Genomic DNA, 13,785 nt, shown 5'->3' with positions numbered 1-13,785 from the left:
TTGATTTATACCAAACATCCGCTTAGCGATCGCCCTTCGGAAGCAAGGTAAAGTGAGGTAATCTTTGCATAAACTTCAAGAAAAATCGGCAAAATTGATCGTGGGTAAAACGCTCAAAAGAAAAAGATGTATTTTCTTTTGAGCATTTCAACAACGATCAAGTTTTGCCAATGTCAATCTAAAAAACGTCCTGGCAATAACATCACCTCAAACAACAAACCAATCGCAAGTGATAGAAAAATCTCCATACTTTTTGATAAAAACGTTTTAAACTTTACATTAGAAGCGTTTAATTTGAAACAAGCCATTTGTGCTTTTGATTTATATTATAGTTTGTATATATACATGTATCTACTAATAAATAAGTAAATACATGGACTTGTGACAGTGCTCTGATAACTTGAACGCTCTGATAATTCGAACACTTTCGCTCGGTCCCGTGAAGTTCGAGTTATCCATGTTTGACTGTATATATATATATATATATATATATAGATTAATGCTACTCTATATAAATAATTTGTGCTATAGGCTGTTGCCAGTTAGGTTGTGCATTAGGCCAATGAGAAGGAACAACGTGCTACTTATTAGCCAACGAAAGATTACCGAATCTTCTGTCTCCACTACAAGCGCTGCTGGTTTGATTGATTTTATTAATACTCGGTTAATATCTTCAGAACTAAACTCAGAATTATAAAGATATTAATAGAGGCCTTGTCCATTGCTTATGTTAGTCATTTTGCTGGAATTTTGTAGTTACAAAATACTAGTTTACTTGGATGTTTACTGTTAAATGTTATGCATTTTTACTTGTTCACATTTTTTGTCCCTGGTTACTTAGGAGTATGTAATCGAGGTGGGTCTCAGCGACTATCAGTGGACAGTTCGACACCGGTACAGTGAATTCCATGAGCTCAATGAGATCGTGAGTATTTCTATGCATTGCCAATATTATTACACTATAAAACTATAATACTGTTATATAAATTTTTTTTAAATAGATAGCCTCAGGTTTATTGCTGTGTTAATTGCAAATAGAGATATGCGACGCATACCAGGTTGGTTAGAGAGAGAGAGAGTGTTTGGGTTAGAGATTATAGCCTTGGGTCACTAACCAGCAGAGTGTTGGATAATCATAAAATCTCAGAATGAGCATTTGGTCATTCTTCCTATCATAACTTCTATACTCTTTATAACTTTTGTACCTTTCTATACCTTTTATAATTTCATACCCTTATTGAAAAGGCAATTGAAAAACCTAGTGTCAAAAATAATGTCATATTTGGTTAAAAAATTGTAAATTTCATTTTATAAATGGCTATGGTAGCAGTACATTAGTCCGGTGGGCACTTTAATATGAAAAATTTGTCTACGAGAATTGAAGTATTTGTTTTTATTTTTATTTATTTAATTTTTCTCAAGGATGTGATTCACGTCTTATTAGCACTGGGTTTTTCCAACTGCGCTTTCTCATTTTCGGTTAATAGTGAGAATTAAAATGGTACATTAGGGTTTTATATATATATGGTAGAATTGTTTTCTGGACAGGCAACCGTTGAATTGTTAAGTATTATCAATAATGAAATGAAAAACTTTCACCGTTATTGTATAGATGTGAATGCATCTTCACAAATGCATGCTTTGTTTTGACTCACTAGTTGGTTTCTAACCATGGTTTGGACAAGAAGCTTCTTCCGCCAAAGAAGACATTTGGCAACACTTCAGAATCCTTCATACAAAAGCGCCGAGTGGCTCTCGAGCGGTACCTCGACAGCCTATTGAGGAAGTTTGACAGACTCCCTTACGAGCTGGCCACATTCCTCAAGTTCCAGCACTATGTAAGCATATGATCATTAGACTATATCACATGTTTCCGAATTGCTTCTTTTAATTGTCGCAAGACTGTCAGAGACTCCCTATCTTGACAGCTAGGTTTTTTTAATTCACATTTAGTTATAAGTAAGTCATAGAACAGGTAATTTCATACTTAACTCACTTCATAATATGTTCTGCGTATCACATGACATACTTTCGTGAGTCACAACCAAATAAACTTTTTTTTAACCAGTAATTATAATAATCGAGCCAGAATATATGTATTACCAAGAATATGGGTCTAATGCTTACAGTTTTTTGTTTTATTATTGTTGTATGGCATAATTTAAAACACATTCCTATTTGAAATGGAATTATTGCCAATAAAGTATACAGTATATTATTAAATTATTTATTAAATTATGTATATGTATAATGCATCCAAACTTTTCGAAACTTCCATTTTTGTTTGGCTGCTCATGGAAATCAGTATTGTAACCATAAATGTATTTGTCTCGGGTTACCTAGTGAATATAAGGGCAAAACTGCTGCTGATTACGACTCAATTTCACTGAGACTGTTATACACATCTGAACAAGGTTATGATAATAGTGACAGTCATTTTGTTTTGCCTGTTCACAATGGCTGACACAAGTTAATGTTTTACAAAATGTTTTTAATATCGTTCACAACAGCCCTCTGCTTAATTACTATCAAGGACCTAGTAGCTGTATTGCTGCTTGTAGCAAAAACTACATGTAGCCTTATGATCAGTTCTGTAGCTAAAAAATAAACATTTCTTTCAAGTCATCATGGTTTTTAGACCTAGATTCATTTGGTGATGAGTTGCCAAATTATTTTTTACAGGAAATAAATGGCTTGACACAGATTCTGGCTGAGACTTTGTTCAATAAAGGTGATACTCTCCTCGAGCAGTCTTCCATATGCTTAATGGATCCACTGCAGCTGTACGCTGTCACAAACCGGATGACCAAGCCTGAATCCGTTGGTATGAAGCATTCATCTCTTGGGAGTTGTCCAATTGTTTAATTGTACAGGAACTTCATATCTATTCACCGACATTGTGTCCGTATTTCAGCTCGAGCTTCACAATATGGTGATTTAATTGTTTGGTGGCAATTTTTAAGGTAGACGATCTGATAATCGTCACTCTTTATGGAGATATTGCTAATCATATAAACGATATGATTGTGTAATGACGATTTATCTCACACCTGACGATTTGATGATCTCACATCTGATGATCACGTATGATACTGGAGCTAAAACACACGGACCTTATAGTCTTATAATAAGCTCTTTCCATGGCCTTCCACACACTCAGTATTTATTAAATGTTTCTAATTATCACGAACACCATATGGTTTCGTTTTGAGTTTAAGTTTACAAATAAATTTAAAGTTTACAAAAATTTACAAGTTTTTCACGTAGTAATTATATCGTCATTGTTAATATTATTATTACGCCTATTAGCATATTAAATCCTTCGTCTTTTCGTGACGTCATTTTATCGTTGTCGGCCATCTTTATGGACAATTTTATCGTTAGAAACACGAAGCTTTTGCAATGATAATTTGAAAACAATGTTTTTGTTTGCAATTTTTTTATTATAGTATCAAAACAACATTTAAAAGTACTAATAAATCAAAGAAAAACAATCGTTTTCTACAAATATGGCGGCTTTTTCGTGAACGAGCGCATGTGCAAACGACTTGATGACGTAAAAAAAAAACGATGGATAGAGTCTAATGATTTTTGAAACTCGTGAATCTCTAATTGCAGCATCTTTCACGCAGTCATAGAATCCTGTCTATTCTATAATTTCTCATATACATATGATAGTCTGTGGTCCTATCATTCCTTCAGTACTTCATAGACTCAAAGTTGAAATAATTCAATACTATGGGTTGTCACAGAATGTTTCTATTTTGTAAAAGAGGATGTTCTGCTCTATACTGTTTAGTGTTTTGTAACAACATTTGTAGTGAGCACTCAACAGAGAGATATAGGTCATATCCTCGATTTTGCCACAAGATTGAAGAGGTTGAAGGTGGGTTGTTAGCTTGATGTTTCAGTATTTATTTTTAATTTCATAGCATGGGAGTGATAGCACATTACCTAATGCGTTTCTCTAATTCAGTCTCTCCGTAAGTTGACATTCGCAGAAGAGAAGTAAACTGTCAGACCAGTGCATTTCTTTAGGAATGATGCAGGCTTTCGCATTTCTATGTTTACAACTGTTAATCTCTATGTGTTTGCTAAATTCTCAAACCTATGTTGTTCACTCAGTTTTAACCATATGTATGTTTTGTCCATAATCTTGCCTGTCTCTTCCAGGTTGTAAGCGCAGTAAAGGAGGTTGGCACAAGCAACATAAAAATGAACAATCTGGAATATAGTTTGGCTATATTTAAAGCCATTACATATCTGGAGGTATGTCACCGGCGCTTTATTTTAACATGTATGATATGCTAGCATTGGTAGTCGGCGTTGTCTGGGTGGTGGTTGCAGTTACAATCATATACGGCAGACTATTCATTTACAAAAAAAGACTTGCAGATATTTAGGTAAAAGCAATCAGGTGTGTCTTATACAATTTTTTTGGAAAGCAACTCAAGCTATTTTGATCAAGGTTCCATGGGGGGTCAATCAGCCCACTTTTAGGACCATTTTATACTGCATCCTCTGAATACAAATATAAGGGAACTGGGAGTTTTCTCCACCTACCCGTAAAATAGCACGTAAAAGGTTTTCGGAACACGGTACCAAATTCAGGGGTCTTCCATTCCACAGCTTACGGCTTAATTAATTGCACTACTACTACAATAACTAGGTACAAGGTGAAGCCTATAGTCTAATAGCTCTTTCGATTTGTGTTTATTGTTTACAGTATATAACGGCCAAAAAATCGGCCTGTTGAACGCCAAGGTGACCCCTGATCTAAATCAAAATACCGTAATTAGCTTCCAACTTTCAAACAAAATTTCCAACTAAAAATAAAACTTTTGTATTTTATACAAAAGTTGTATAAAATCCATGTTTGCTTTTACCTAAATATTTAATTCAAGTAATGTGCATAAATATTTATGTAGTTTAATTTCATGAAGCACACAGACACAAGAAGCCAAGCTTGGTGTATTATGTATATCTACAGATGTTGCGCTTGTGTTGAAAAAAGTATAATTGGAAATGGACACGAAATGACCTGAACAATTGGCCCGCCATAACCAAGCTACAGAGAGATTGTTATAGCCTTTGCAACTGGTTGTATTTTGATTAGTCCTGATTGGTTGTTCAACTTAGATTCATTTACTGTATCTGTTTGTTATTAAGTCTTCGGTTTGTCTGTTTTGCAACTCTTTACAAACTCGATGGAAGAAGTTGTGGCAGCATCTGATTGGTTGTAGCTCACAGAGTGTGACTTGACTAAATTGAAGGGCTTGGACCATCTTAGGAAAAATTTGACGAAGTTGAAGATAAAGAGATCTGTATCTAGTATTCAGGTAATGTCTGATCTAAGGCTAACCTTCAAGAGATCTATCTAGTATTCAGGTAATGTCTGATCTGAGGCTAACCTTCAAGAGATCTATCTAGTATTCAGGTAATGTCTGATCTGAGGCTATTCTTCAAGAGATCTGTATCTAGTATTCAGGTAATGTCTGATCTGAGGCTAACATTCAAGAGATCTGTATCTAGTATTCAGGTAATGTCTGATCTAAGGCTAACCTTCAAGAGATCTATCTAGTATTCAGGTAATGTCTGATCTGAGGCTAACCTTCAAGAGATCTGTATCTAGTATTCAGGTAATGTCTGATCTGAGGCTAACATTCAAGAGATCTGTATCTAGTATTCAGGTAATGTCTAATCTGAGGCTAACCTTCAAGAGATTTGTATCTAGTATTCAGGTAAGGTCTGATCTAAGGCTAACCTTCAAGAGATCTGTATCTAGCATTCAGGTAATGTTTGATCTAAGGCTGACTTTCAGTGCTAATTTTCGATTACCATCAATAAGCATCTTGAGATTTTAATCCATAACTGCCTTTAGATTCTAATCTACAATCACTTCTGGATTCTACTCGATAACCTTTTCAGTCTCTGGTTCATAACCTATTTTAGCTCCTACTAAACATTTAAATGATCTGACATATACAGGCTCTGTTATTTGGCTGCTGAAACATGAACTACATGTCTGACATATACAGGCTCTGCTATTTGGCTGCTGAAATATGAACTACATGTCTGACATATACAGACTCTGTTATTTGGCTGCTGAAACATGAACTACATGTCTGACATATACAGGCTCTGTTATTTGGCTGCTGAAACATGAACTACATGTCTGACATATACAGGCTCTGTTATTTGGCTGCTGAAACATGAACTACATGTCTGACATATACAGGCTCTGTTATTTGGCTGCTGAAACATGAACTACATGTCTGACATATACAGGCTCTGTTATTTGGCTGCTGAAACATGAACTACATGTCTGACATATACAAGCTCTGTTATTTGGCTGCTGAAATATGAACTACATGTCTGACATATACAGGCTCTGTTATTTGGCTGCTGAAACATGAACTACATGTCTGACATATACAGGCTCTGTTATTTGGCTGCTGAAACATGAACTACATGTCTGACATATACAAGCTCTGTTATTTGGCTGCTGAAATATGAACTACATGTCTGACATATACAGGCTCTGTTATTTGGCTGCTGAAACATGAACTACATGTCTGACATATACAGGCTCTGCTATTTGGCTGCTGAAATATGAACTACATGTCTGACATATACAGACTCTGTTATTTGGCTGCTGAAACATGAACTACATGTCTGACATATACAGGCTCTGTTATTTGGCTGCTGAAACATGAACTACATGTCTGACATATACAGGCTCTGTTATTTGGCTGCTGAAACATGAACTACATGTCTGACATATACAGGCTCTGTTATTTGGCTGCTGAAATATGAACTACATGTTATTGCCTTTATTAAATTTAATAGTTTTTTGCTTCATCTTTACCAATGATTTTAGGTGTCTTCTGTGCATTGTCTATCATTTCTAATGTAATTTTTTTCTGATTTTATGCCATTTTGTCATTTTCAACTTTCATGGACGGAACTAGCGCAGTGCAAATTTTACAAATTTGTGTTACGTTTTTTTAATTATTCATGTTTTATCAATATGATGCTAAAAAGTAGTTTTCTTTACGATTTGTCTGTATTGCTAAGATAATTATGAAAATTAACACTCGTTGTATCAAGACCAGCTTTCCCTCCATGTCTGCAGGAATTTCTTACACGCAGAGATGTTCATTGGGAACCGGAAGGAGATGGAGCAGACGGCCTGAACGAAAGCCTCATTTGGCCCGAGCTCACTTCAGTTGACTTCAGTAAAAGCAACTTGCACGAGTTACCTGAGGCTATGGTAAGAGGGTGGTTGATGATCTGCATCTTTGATAGCCTAACAAGTATGTCCTTAGTTACCGTAATACCTCTATTTGAACGCCATGGTGCTCTATTTTTCAACCTTTTTCTATAGTGGCAGTCAAATAAGAGTGGCGTTCAAATAGAGACTGGCGGTGTATTTTTCAAATAGCTCATCAGAATTTTGGGAAGAAAAAATTTAACTCTAACGGCTTAAGCGAATTTCACCTATATTTTGCACTCTCCTTCAAGCGGACTGACATTAACCCTTTTAGAAACAAGAAATCTGTTAACTTACCTCCAACTTGTCATAGATCTCTACATAAATATGAATTGGGAAGCCAAGAAAGATCTTTACCAGTTGAAATTTTGCTTGCAATTAACCTGCAATGATATTATAGTCTGTGCCCTTTTTTGCAGTTTGTTGGAGCTTTCAATTTTTTATTTCATGCTAAATTTGAAGGCATATTTTTATCTTATAACTATATTTATTAATGGTGCATAAAATCTCATTGCACTCATTGATATGTTTGCTAGTTTGCAGCCAAAACTTGCTTTTTATGTGCAATAGAAGAGGAGTTATGAGCGTCAATCCATTGTAAGCCGAGTTAAGATAACCACAAGAATGGTATCAAATAATATGCTAGAAATCTCCAAGTTATAAGCTACATAATATTCAATCAAATGCTACAAATATATATTCAAGAACAAGTGACATAAACTAAGCATACTTGTACTACATGCCGAAACAAAAATTAACATTTCTGAAACAAAAATATTTGCACCGCTTGCTCAGCCAGTTGCGTTCTGATTGTTGCTTTTGTTTAGAATGATTTAATCTTTTGGCTGTTCAATACCTTCCACAATGTCGCTGACCTCAACTCTTCTTCTGCACTGCTGAACTAGTCGATATTAGCGTCTAAACAATTGGCAGAACAAAAAGTTTACATGTTGCATTTCGCACCAATAATGATAAACCTTTTGCCGTAGGGTACTAAGCACAACGTTTAGCCTAAAACTAGTCATTCATATGCCATCATAAATGTAAACCATTTTTCATATACCTTAAAGTATCAAGAATGCGTTAAACAAAGAACTAATATTAGCCTGATACATTTATTAATTGTTGTTATGGTGTTGCTTTCAAAGTTTTAACGAAAAAGCCAGAAAAGCTTTAGAACTGGAAAATGGACTTCGATACGAATAAAAACAACGTCAGAATTAATTGTTACTGATGTAACCGAGTCATTTTTAGTACAATTTTGTGGACACTTCTACTGATCACTTGCTATTATGGATTAAGAATGTCATAGTGGCGGTCAAATGGAGGTGGCATTTAATTAAAGGATGGCACTGTGTTTTGGAGGGGCTTGAGGTGGCTTTTGGTCAAATAGAGGTGGCTTTTGAATAAAGGTGGCGTTTAAATAAAGGTGGCGTTTAAATAAAGGTGGCGTCCAATTAGAGGTTTTACAGTATGTGCTATCTCTATAATCTTAAATCTGGGTTTAAACTCTATATTCCAGTTTATAACCTTTGAATTCTAGTCTATAACCTTTGGATTCCAGTATATAGCCATTTTCAGTTCCCGATTCGTTGTTTATCAGTACATTCTGTGCATCTAGCTTGCAATGAGACTTCATAAAAGATAATTCTATTCGCATGCCTATTATGTGGGAACAAGTATTTTATTCTATCACATCCTTCTTGTTTTTTTTGTTTTGCAACCGCACATCTCTTACCTGTTTTTTTCAGCCGATCATAATATAGAGACTGTATTATGTTGAGGTCTTGTAGAAATATCTTGTGAAGGTCGAGTACGTTGATCTGCATGACAATTACATTGCCGAGATCCGCCACTTGGAATCATCCAGCTATCTCACACATATTGACCTTTCTCTTAACAAGATATCAGCTATCTCTGACCTGCATATGAGACTAGGTTAGCACCATCGTTGCTTCTAGCTTCTCTTTTTTGTATTGCTAGCGTTAATACAACATTCTTGATGGACAATCGTTTGAAGTCTAATGAGGTTTGTTTTAGCTATCAATATCAAATGCAATCAAACCTCCCCTTATGGTTGCCCTAGCATAACAGTTTTTCAACATCTGACATCAAATTGCAGCAAACATTTTACATTTTCTTTGAAGTAGTTTCTCTCGTACGGCTTGAAAGTTTCTTGAATTATCTGAGTTTCCCAGTGAACGCAAAGAGGATCAAGAAAGAACGCAAAAATTGTATAAATAATTGACAATCTGTGAGATAAATTAGTTTAGACTTTACCTGGTGTAATTCAAGATAAATTATGCCATATACTGCCATTATTTCCTCTGCCGCCAAACCTACGCGTTACTGAGCACAGACTTTGATTTCCATGCCTCTAAGTAAGGTCTTTTGTTGCTTATTTTTTCATTGATTCAGGTTTTCACAATTGAGTTACACAGTTACATGTTTACACAGTTTGACATAATATATTATAATAATATAATATATTTGTTCTAAAGATTAACTTGCACAAAATTTTATTGAATTTTATCAGAAAGTGTCGGTATTTTTCTATGATTTGCGATTGTTTTTGATGTTTGGGGTGATCTGACTGCCTGGATGTTTCAAGATTAAAATCGACAAAACTTGATCGCGGTTCAAACGCTTGGAAGTAAAATACGTCCGAAATGACGTCACTAGTTGTTACCGATACAATAGTTGATATCGGCTATTGCGTTCAAGGTGAAGTGTTACACGTCTCTGTTCCTTTGGTCTTTTTGCAACTGTAGGCGTCACAATCGTACTTTTACTTGATCTGAGCGGTTTAATCAACAATACCGATACATTTTAATAAAATTTACTGCAAGTTCATCTTTAGAACAAATATGTTATGTCAAACTGTGTAAACATCAAACTCAATTGTGAAAACTTACATCAATGAAGAAACAAGCAGCAAAAGACCTTACATAGAGGCATGGAAATCAAAGTCTGTGCTCAGTAACACGTAAGTTTGGCGACAGAGGTAATAATGGAAATATATGGCATAATTTATCTTGAATTACACTAGGTAAAGTCTAAGTCTAGATCACTGGGTGAGGTGATCTGTCAGAAAGGTTTGACAGATCACCTCACCCAGTGATCTGAAAAGTTCTATAGCAAAGCTTTAATGATTTTCTTGGAATGTACCAGTTTCCTGTGTACCTTTTGGTTTTGCTCATGATACGAATGAGGATTATATTGTATTGGTGATTTCGCAGGCAACATAAAAAGCATAAACCTATCTGGCAATTATTTGGAGACGTTAACCGGTTTCAGCAAGCTCTACTCTCTTGAGTACCTGGATGTTAGTAACAACCAGATATCTCAGGTGAGCATTTACTGCTTGGTTACACTCGGGTTGTTTGTAGGAATTAATGAACTCGGTAAAAGGTCACTTGTGAAGAATGCGTGACGTGGCCTTTTGTCATAACTGTCATGCCAATATTTTCATTTAAGTTGATGAGCATTCATGCGTAAGTTGAAAATATAGCTGACAACTTTAGACAAGTGCTATAATCAATTCTGTTGCAAGCTCTACACATTTTGAGAGAACGGTTATGGGTAGACAACTTTGCTATAATCTGCAGTGAAGAATTTATTCAGAAGGTCTACCCACTAGCAATAGTGCAGACCAATGAAGCAATGAAATTATTGTCTTCATAATGTTTCTATAATTATATATAATATACAGATATGATACTAATATAATTATTTATATAAATTTAAATATATATATGATTAAGTTTATATATAAATAAAATATAAATACTTATTATAATATTAATAATAATTGGAGTAATAAAAACAACACACTAGGCAAAATGAATGTATTTATGCTATAGGAAACTCATTATTGTGACATTTTCTTGTTTTTGAGACTGTTGTAGAGCTTAGTCTAATAACTGTTTTGAAAACAAATTTTTTACCTGCATGCATGTAGCTGCATTGTTATCAAGCCTAATTTTTTATGTACACATTGCTGGAGAATTTAGTTTTATACTGTGTTTCTGTTTCTCATGATAAGCAAGGCTACACTGCTATACAATACAAGGCAACACTGCTATACAATACAAGGCTATACTGTTATACTAATCATGTGAAAAATCAACATAATTCATTATCATTTTATTGTTGGTTTTTATCTAATTTACTTCAACATTACTACTAAAGTACATGCAAAATCTTTTACTTTTGGCCATTGCAAAATGTTCTGCTTTACACACTTTTATGCAATGTTGTATAGGCAGCAGAAAAATTACGAATTTGACAGCATTTGAACATATCACGGCTCAAAGGGTGGACTGAGGGAAGCTAATCTAATTTTGGTGTTGTCAATTTTGTCATAAGCCAAATTTTTCAAAAAGTATACAATATATATCTTATTATATATAAAAAGAATATTTTAGTTTTTAGTGGATGTGAGGTTATAAAATGGCCATGCTAGTTTTTAGTTTTTAATAGTGAATTAATTGTTAAACCCAGAAATAATATTTTTTATTCTAAGTTTGCAGCTCTTTTATGACCATTTGCTTTACTGTAAAAGACATGTATTGTGTTACTTAAAGTAGATTCTCTACCATATTTTGCATCTTTCCTGTTTGGGTATTGCTGTCATGATCGTAAATGAGAACAAATAGCCTGTGAGTCTGGCTAATGCGATAACAACCTTCACATTGAGTGTTCACTTTGAACTCAGGTTCTGGAGCTCAATCATGTTGGATCTCTCCCTTTGCTGGAACATCTGATTGTTCAAGGCAACTCCGTAACTGTAATTCCAGATTACAGAATACAGGTCTTCAAAATTTTCGAAGGCAGAGCTAAAGAGGTTTGTCTTTTCCTTGATGTTTATTTTGCCAATGCAATTTAGAATACTTTCTACATCTCCACGTTTTGTTTTAAATTGTTTAAGAGCATGACAAGAGTTTTATTATAGTGTTTACACTAGAAAAAGAGACTATGTAAAAGCATAGGGTATATATGGTAGTAATTGAATTAAAAATTATTAGTTTTCAATTGAATTTCAAAAGATTATTTTTAAAAAAGATCTTCGCAGAAGTAAAGAAATCCTAAAACGTAGTGTTGTAGACAAAAAGTAATGAAAAATGATCTTTCTGTTTTTGTTCTTTGGTGTCAGGCAATTCTCTGTGCTGTTTTGTGTTATTGAACATTTAACACTACAGATATTATGGACGTTGTTTAACATTTAAGGCTGAATTGGAAATTTGGTCTCACTAAGATTTAATAAAGGCTAGTTCGATTATCCCTTATGGTATTTTCATAATTTTGTTTTAAAAAATTTGTGTTGAAGTTCTCTTCGTAAAATCAATGATATACAGCCCCCCAAGATTAGGCGACGGCTATCATATGGGCGGGGTTTAATGATCCGCGCTCTGTTAGGATTGTGCTAGCCTGGGTTTCGGAGCTAACACAATTCTCGCGTGGCGGTCGCGTTGCCTTGTTAGGTTTTGAAAAACACAACTCGCTGTTATTGTTTCATTAGCTCATTCAGTCAGTAGGCCCCGTGGTTCACAATAGCAAACCTTGAATTTCTACAGTGTAGGGGTAACACCTAACTAAAAAGATGGATCCATAGAAAATAAAACATTTCAAATTATTTACTTTTACCAATTTTGAAATTGGTAGGTGTCGTAGTATATGCGTAAAGTTAAATATAATTTACCCAAAATCACCCGAACAACCGTCTTTTTTTCCTAATTTTAGATTAATATTTTGCCACCCCTAATATAAAATGACAAAGTCTTTCATCGTTGTCACATTGTTTTACCTGGCCAATAATATGGGACAGCAGGCAAAGCTATGGAGTGTAGTTTTCATACTCAAAATCTAAATATAAAATCGAATTTGAGCTATTTTACGATTGCGACTATTAATATCGTGAATGCTTGTGAATGGCAACTGACTGATTATAACGGTGACAATACTGGGCAACTGTATTTATTGGAAAACAAAATGAAACCAACAGATCAGTAAAATAACCACTATTGTTCATAATATTTGTAAATTTACAAGAGGCTTTATTCAGCATATTTGTTTGTTCGGTTGCCGTGTTTGGGTTCATCCCAACAGAGCTCGATCATTAAGCCCCGCTCACATGATGCCCGTCGCCTATCTTTGTGGGGGCTGTATATCATTGGTAAAATTCACAACCGTCAGTCTAAATTGTGAGGTACTAGCCGCAGGGAAACATGAAAGGTGAAAAACATGTTAATGGACAATGAAAGGCTTTTTGTAAAAAGCAAGCCACTAAACACCTTGCTGACCTAGTAGTGCTAATTTTATAAAATAATCTTTGCGTGTGCTTGAGTAGATATTGACACGCAACGCTTGGAGTCGTCTCTCCTAGGTTAGTAGAGGCTGAGTCTGTGTGTTGGCTGTCTCATCAAGCCTTTATGTGTGGGGCTAATTCAATCTTACATTTGCTTTGTCTGTCAAATTGTTGTACTTTAGAAAAAATAATTTAATAGCAAAAC

At 34.8% G+C, this 13,785-nt stretch overlaps 1 protein-coding gene across 1 annotated transcript in view; it reads left to right on the top strand.

The window, feature by feature from the left end:
- LOC137390774 (nischarin-like) overlaps nucleotides 1-13,785 on the top strand; it is a 28,545-nt gene that overhangs the window by 3,014 nt on the left and 11,746 nt on the right. Inside the window, exons 2-11 of the mRNA XM_068077093.1 lie at nucleotides 842-925; nucleotides 1,659-1,838; nucleotides 2,683-2,824; nucleotides 3,822-3,886; nucleotides 4,174-4,269; nucleotides 5,244-5,339; nucleotides 7,136-7,273; nucleotides 9,067-9,211; nucleotides 10,513-10,622; nucleotides 11,991-12,119. Coding sequence (XP_067933194.1) covers nucleotides 842-925; nucleotides 1,659-1,838; nucleotides 2,683-2,824; nucleotides 3,822-3,886; nucleotides 4,174-4,269; nucleotides 5,244-5,339; nucleotides 7,136-7,273; nucleotides 9,067-9,211; nucleotides 10,513-10,622; nucleotides 11,991-12,119 — 1,185 coding nt within the window. The remainder of the gene's footprint in view (nucleotides 1-841; nucleotides 926-1,658; nucleotides 1,839-2,682; nucleotides 2,825-3,821; nucleotides 3,887-4,173; nucleotides 4,270-5,243; nucleotides 5,340-7,135; nucleotides 7,274-9,066; nucleotides 9,212-10,512; nucleotides 10,623-11,990; nucleotides 12,120-13,785) is intronic.

Source organism: Watersipora subatra, chromosome 3, assembly GCF_963576615.1.
Source record: "Watersipora subatra chromosome 3, tzWatSuba1.1, whole genome shotgun sequence".
Lineage (NCBI taxonomy): Eukaryota > Metazoa > Bryozoa > Gymnolaemata > Cheilostomatida > Watersiporidae > Watersipora > Watersipora subatra.
The sequence above is the reverse complement of the archived record's forward strand: the minus strand, read 5'-3'. Positions and strand labels throughout refer to the sequence as shown.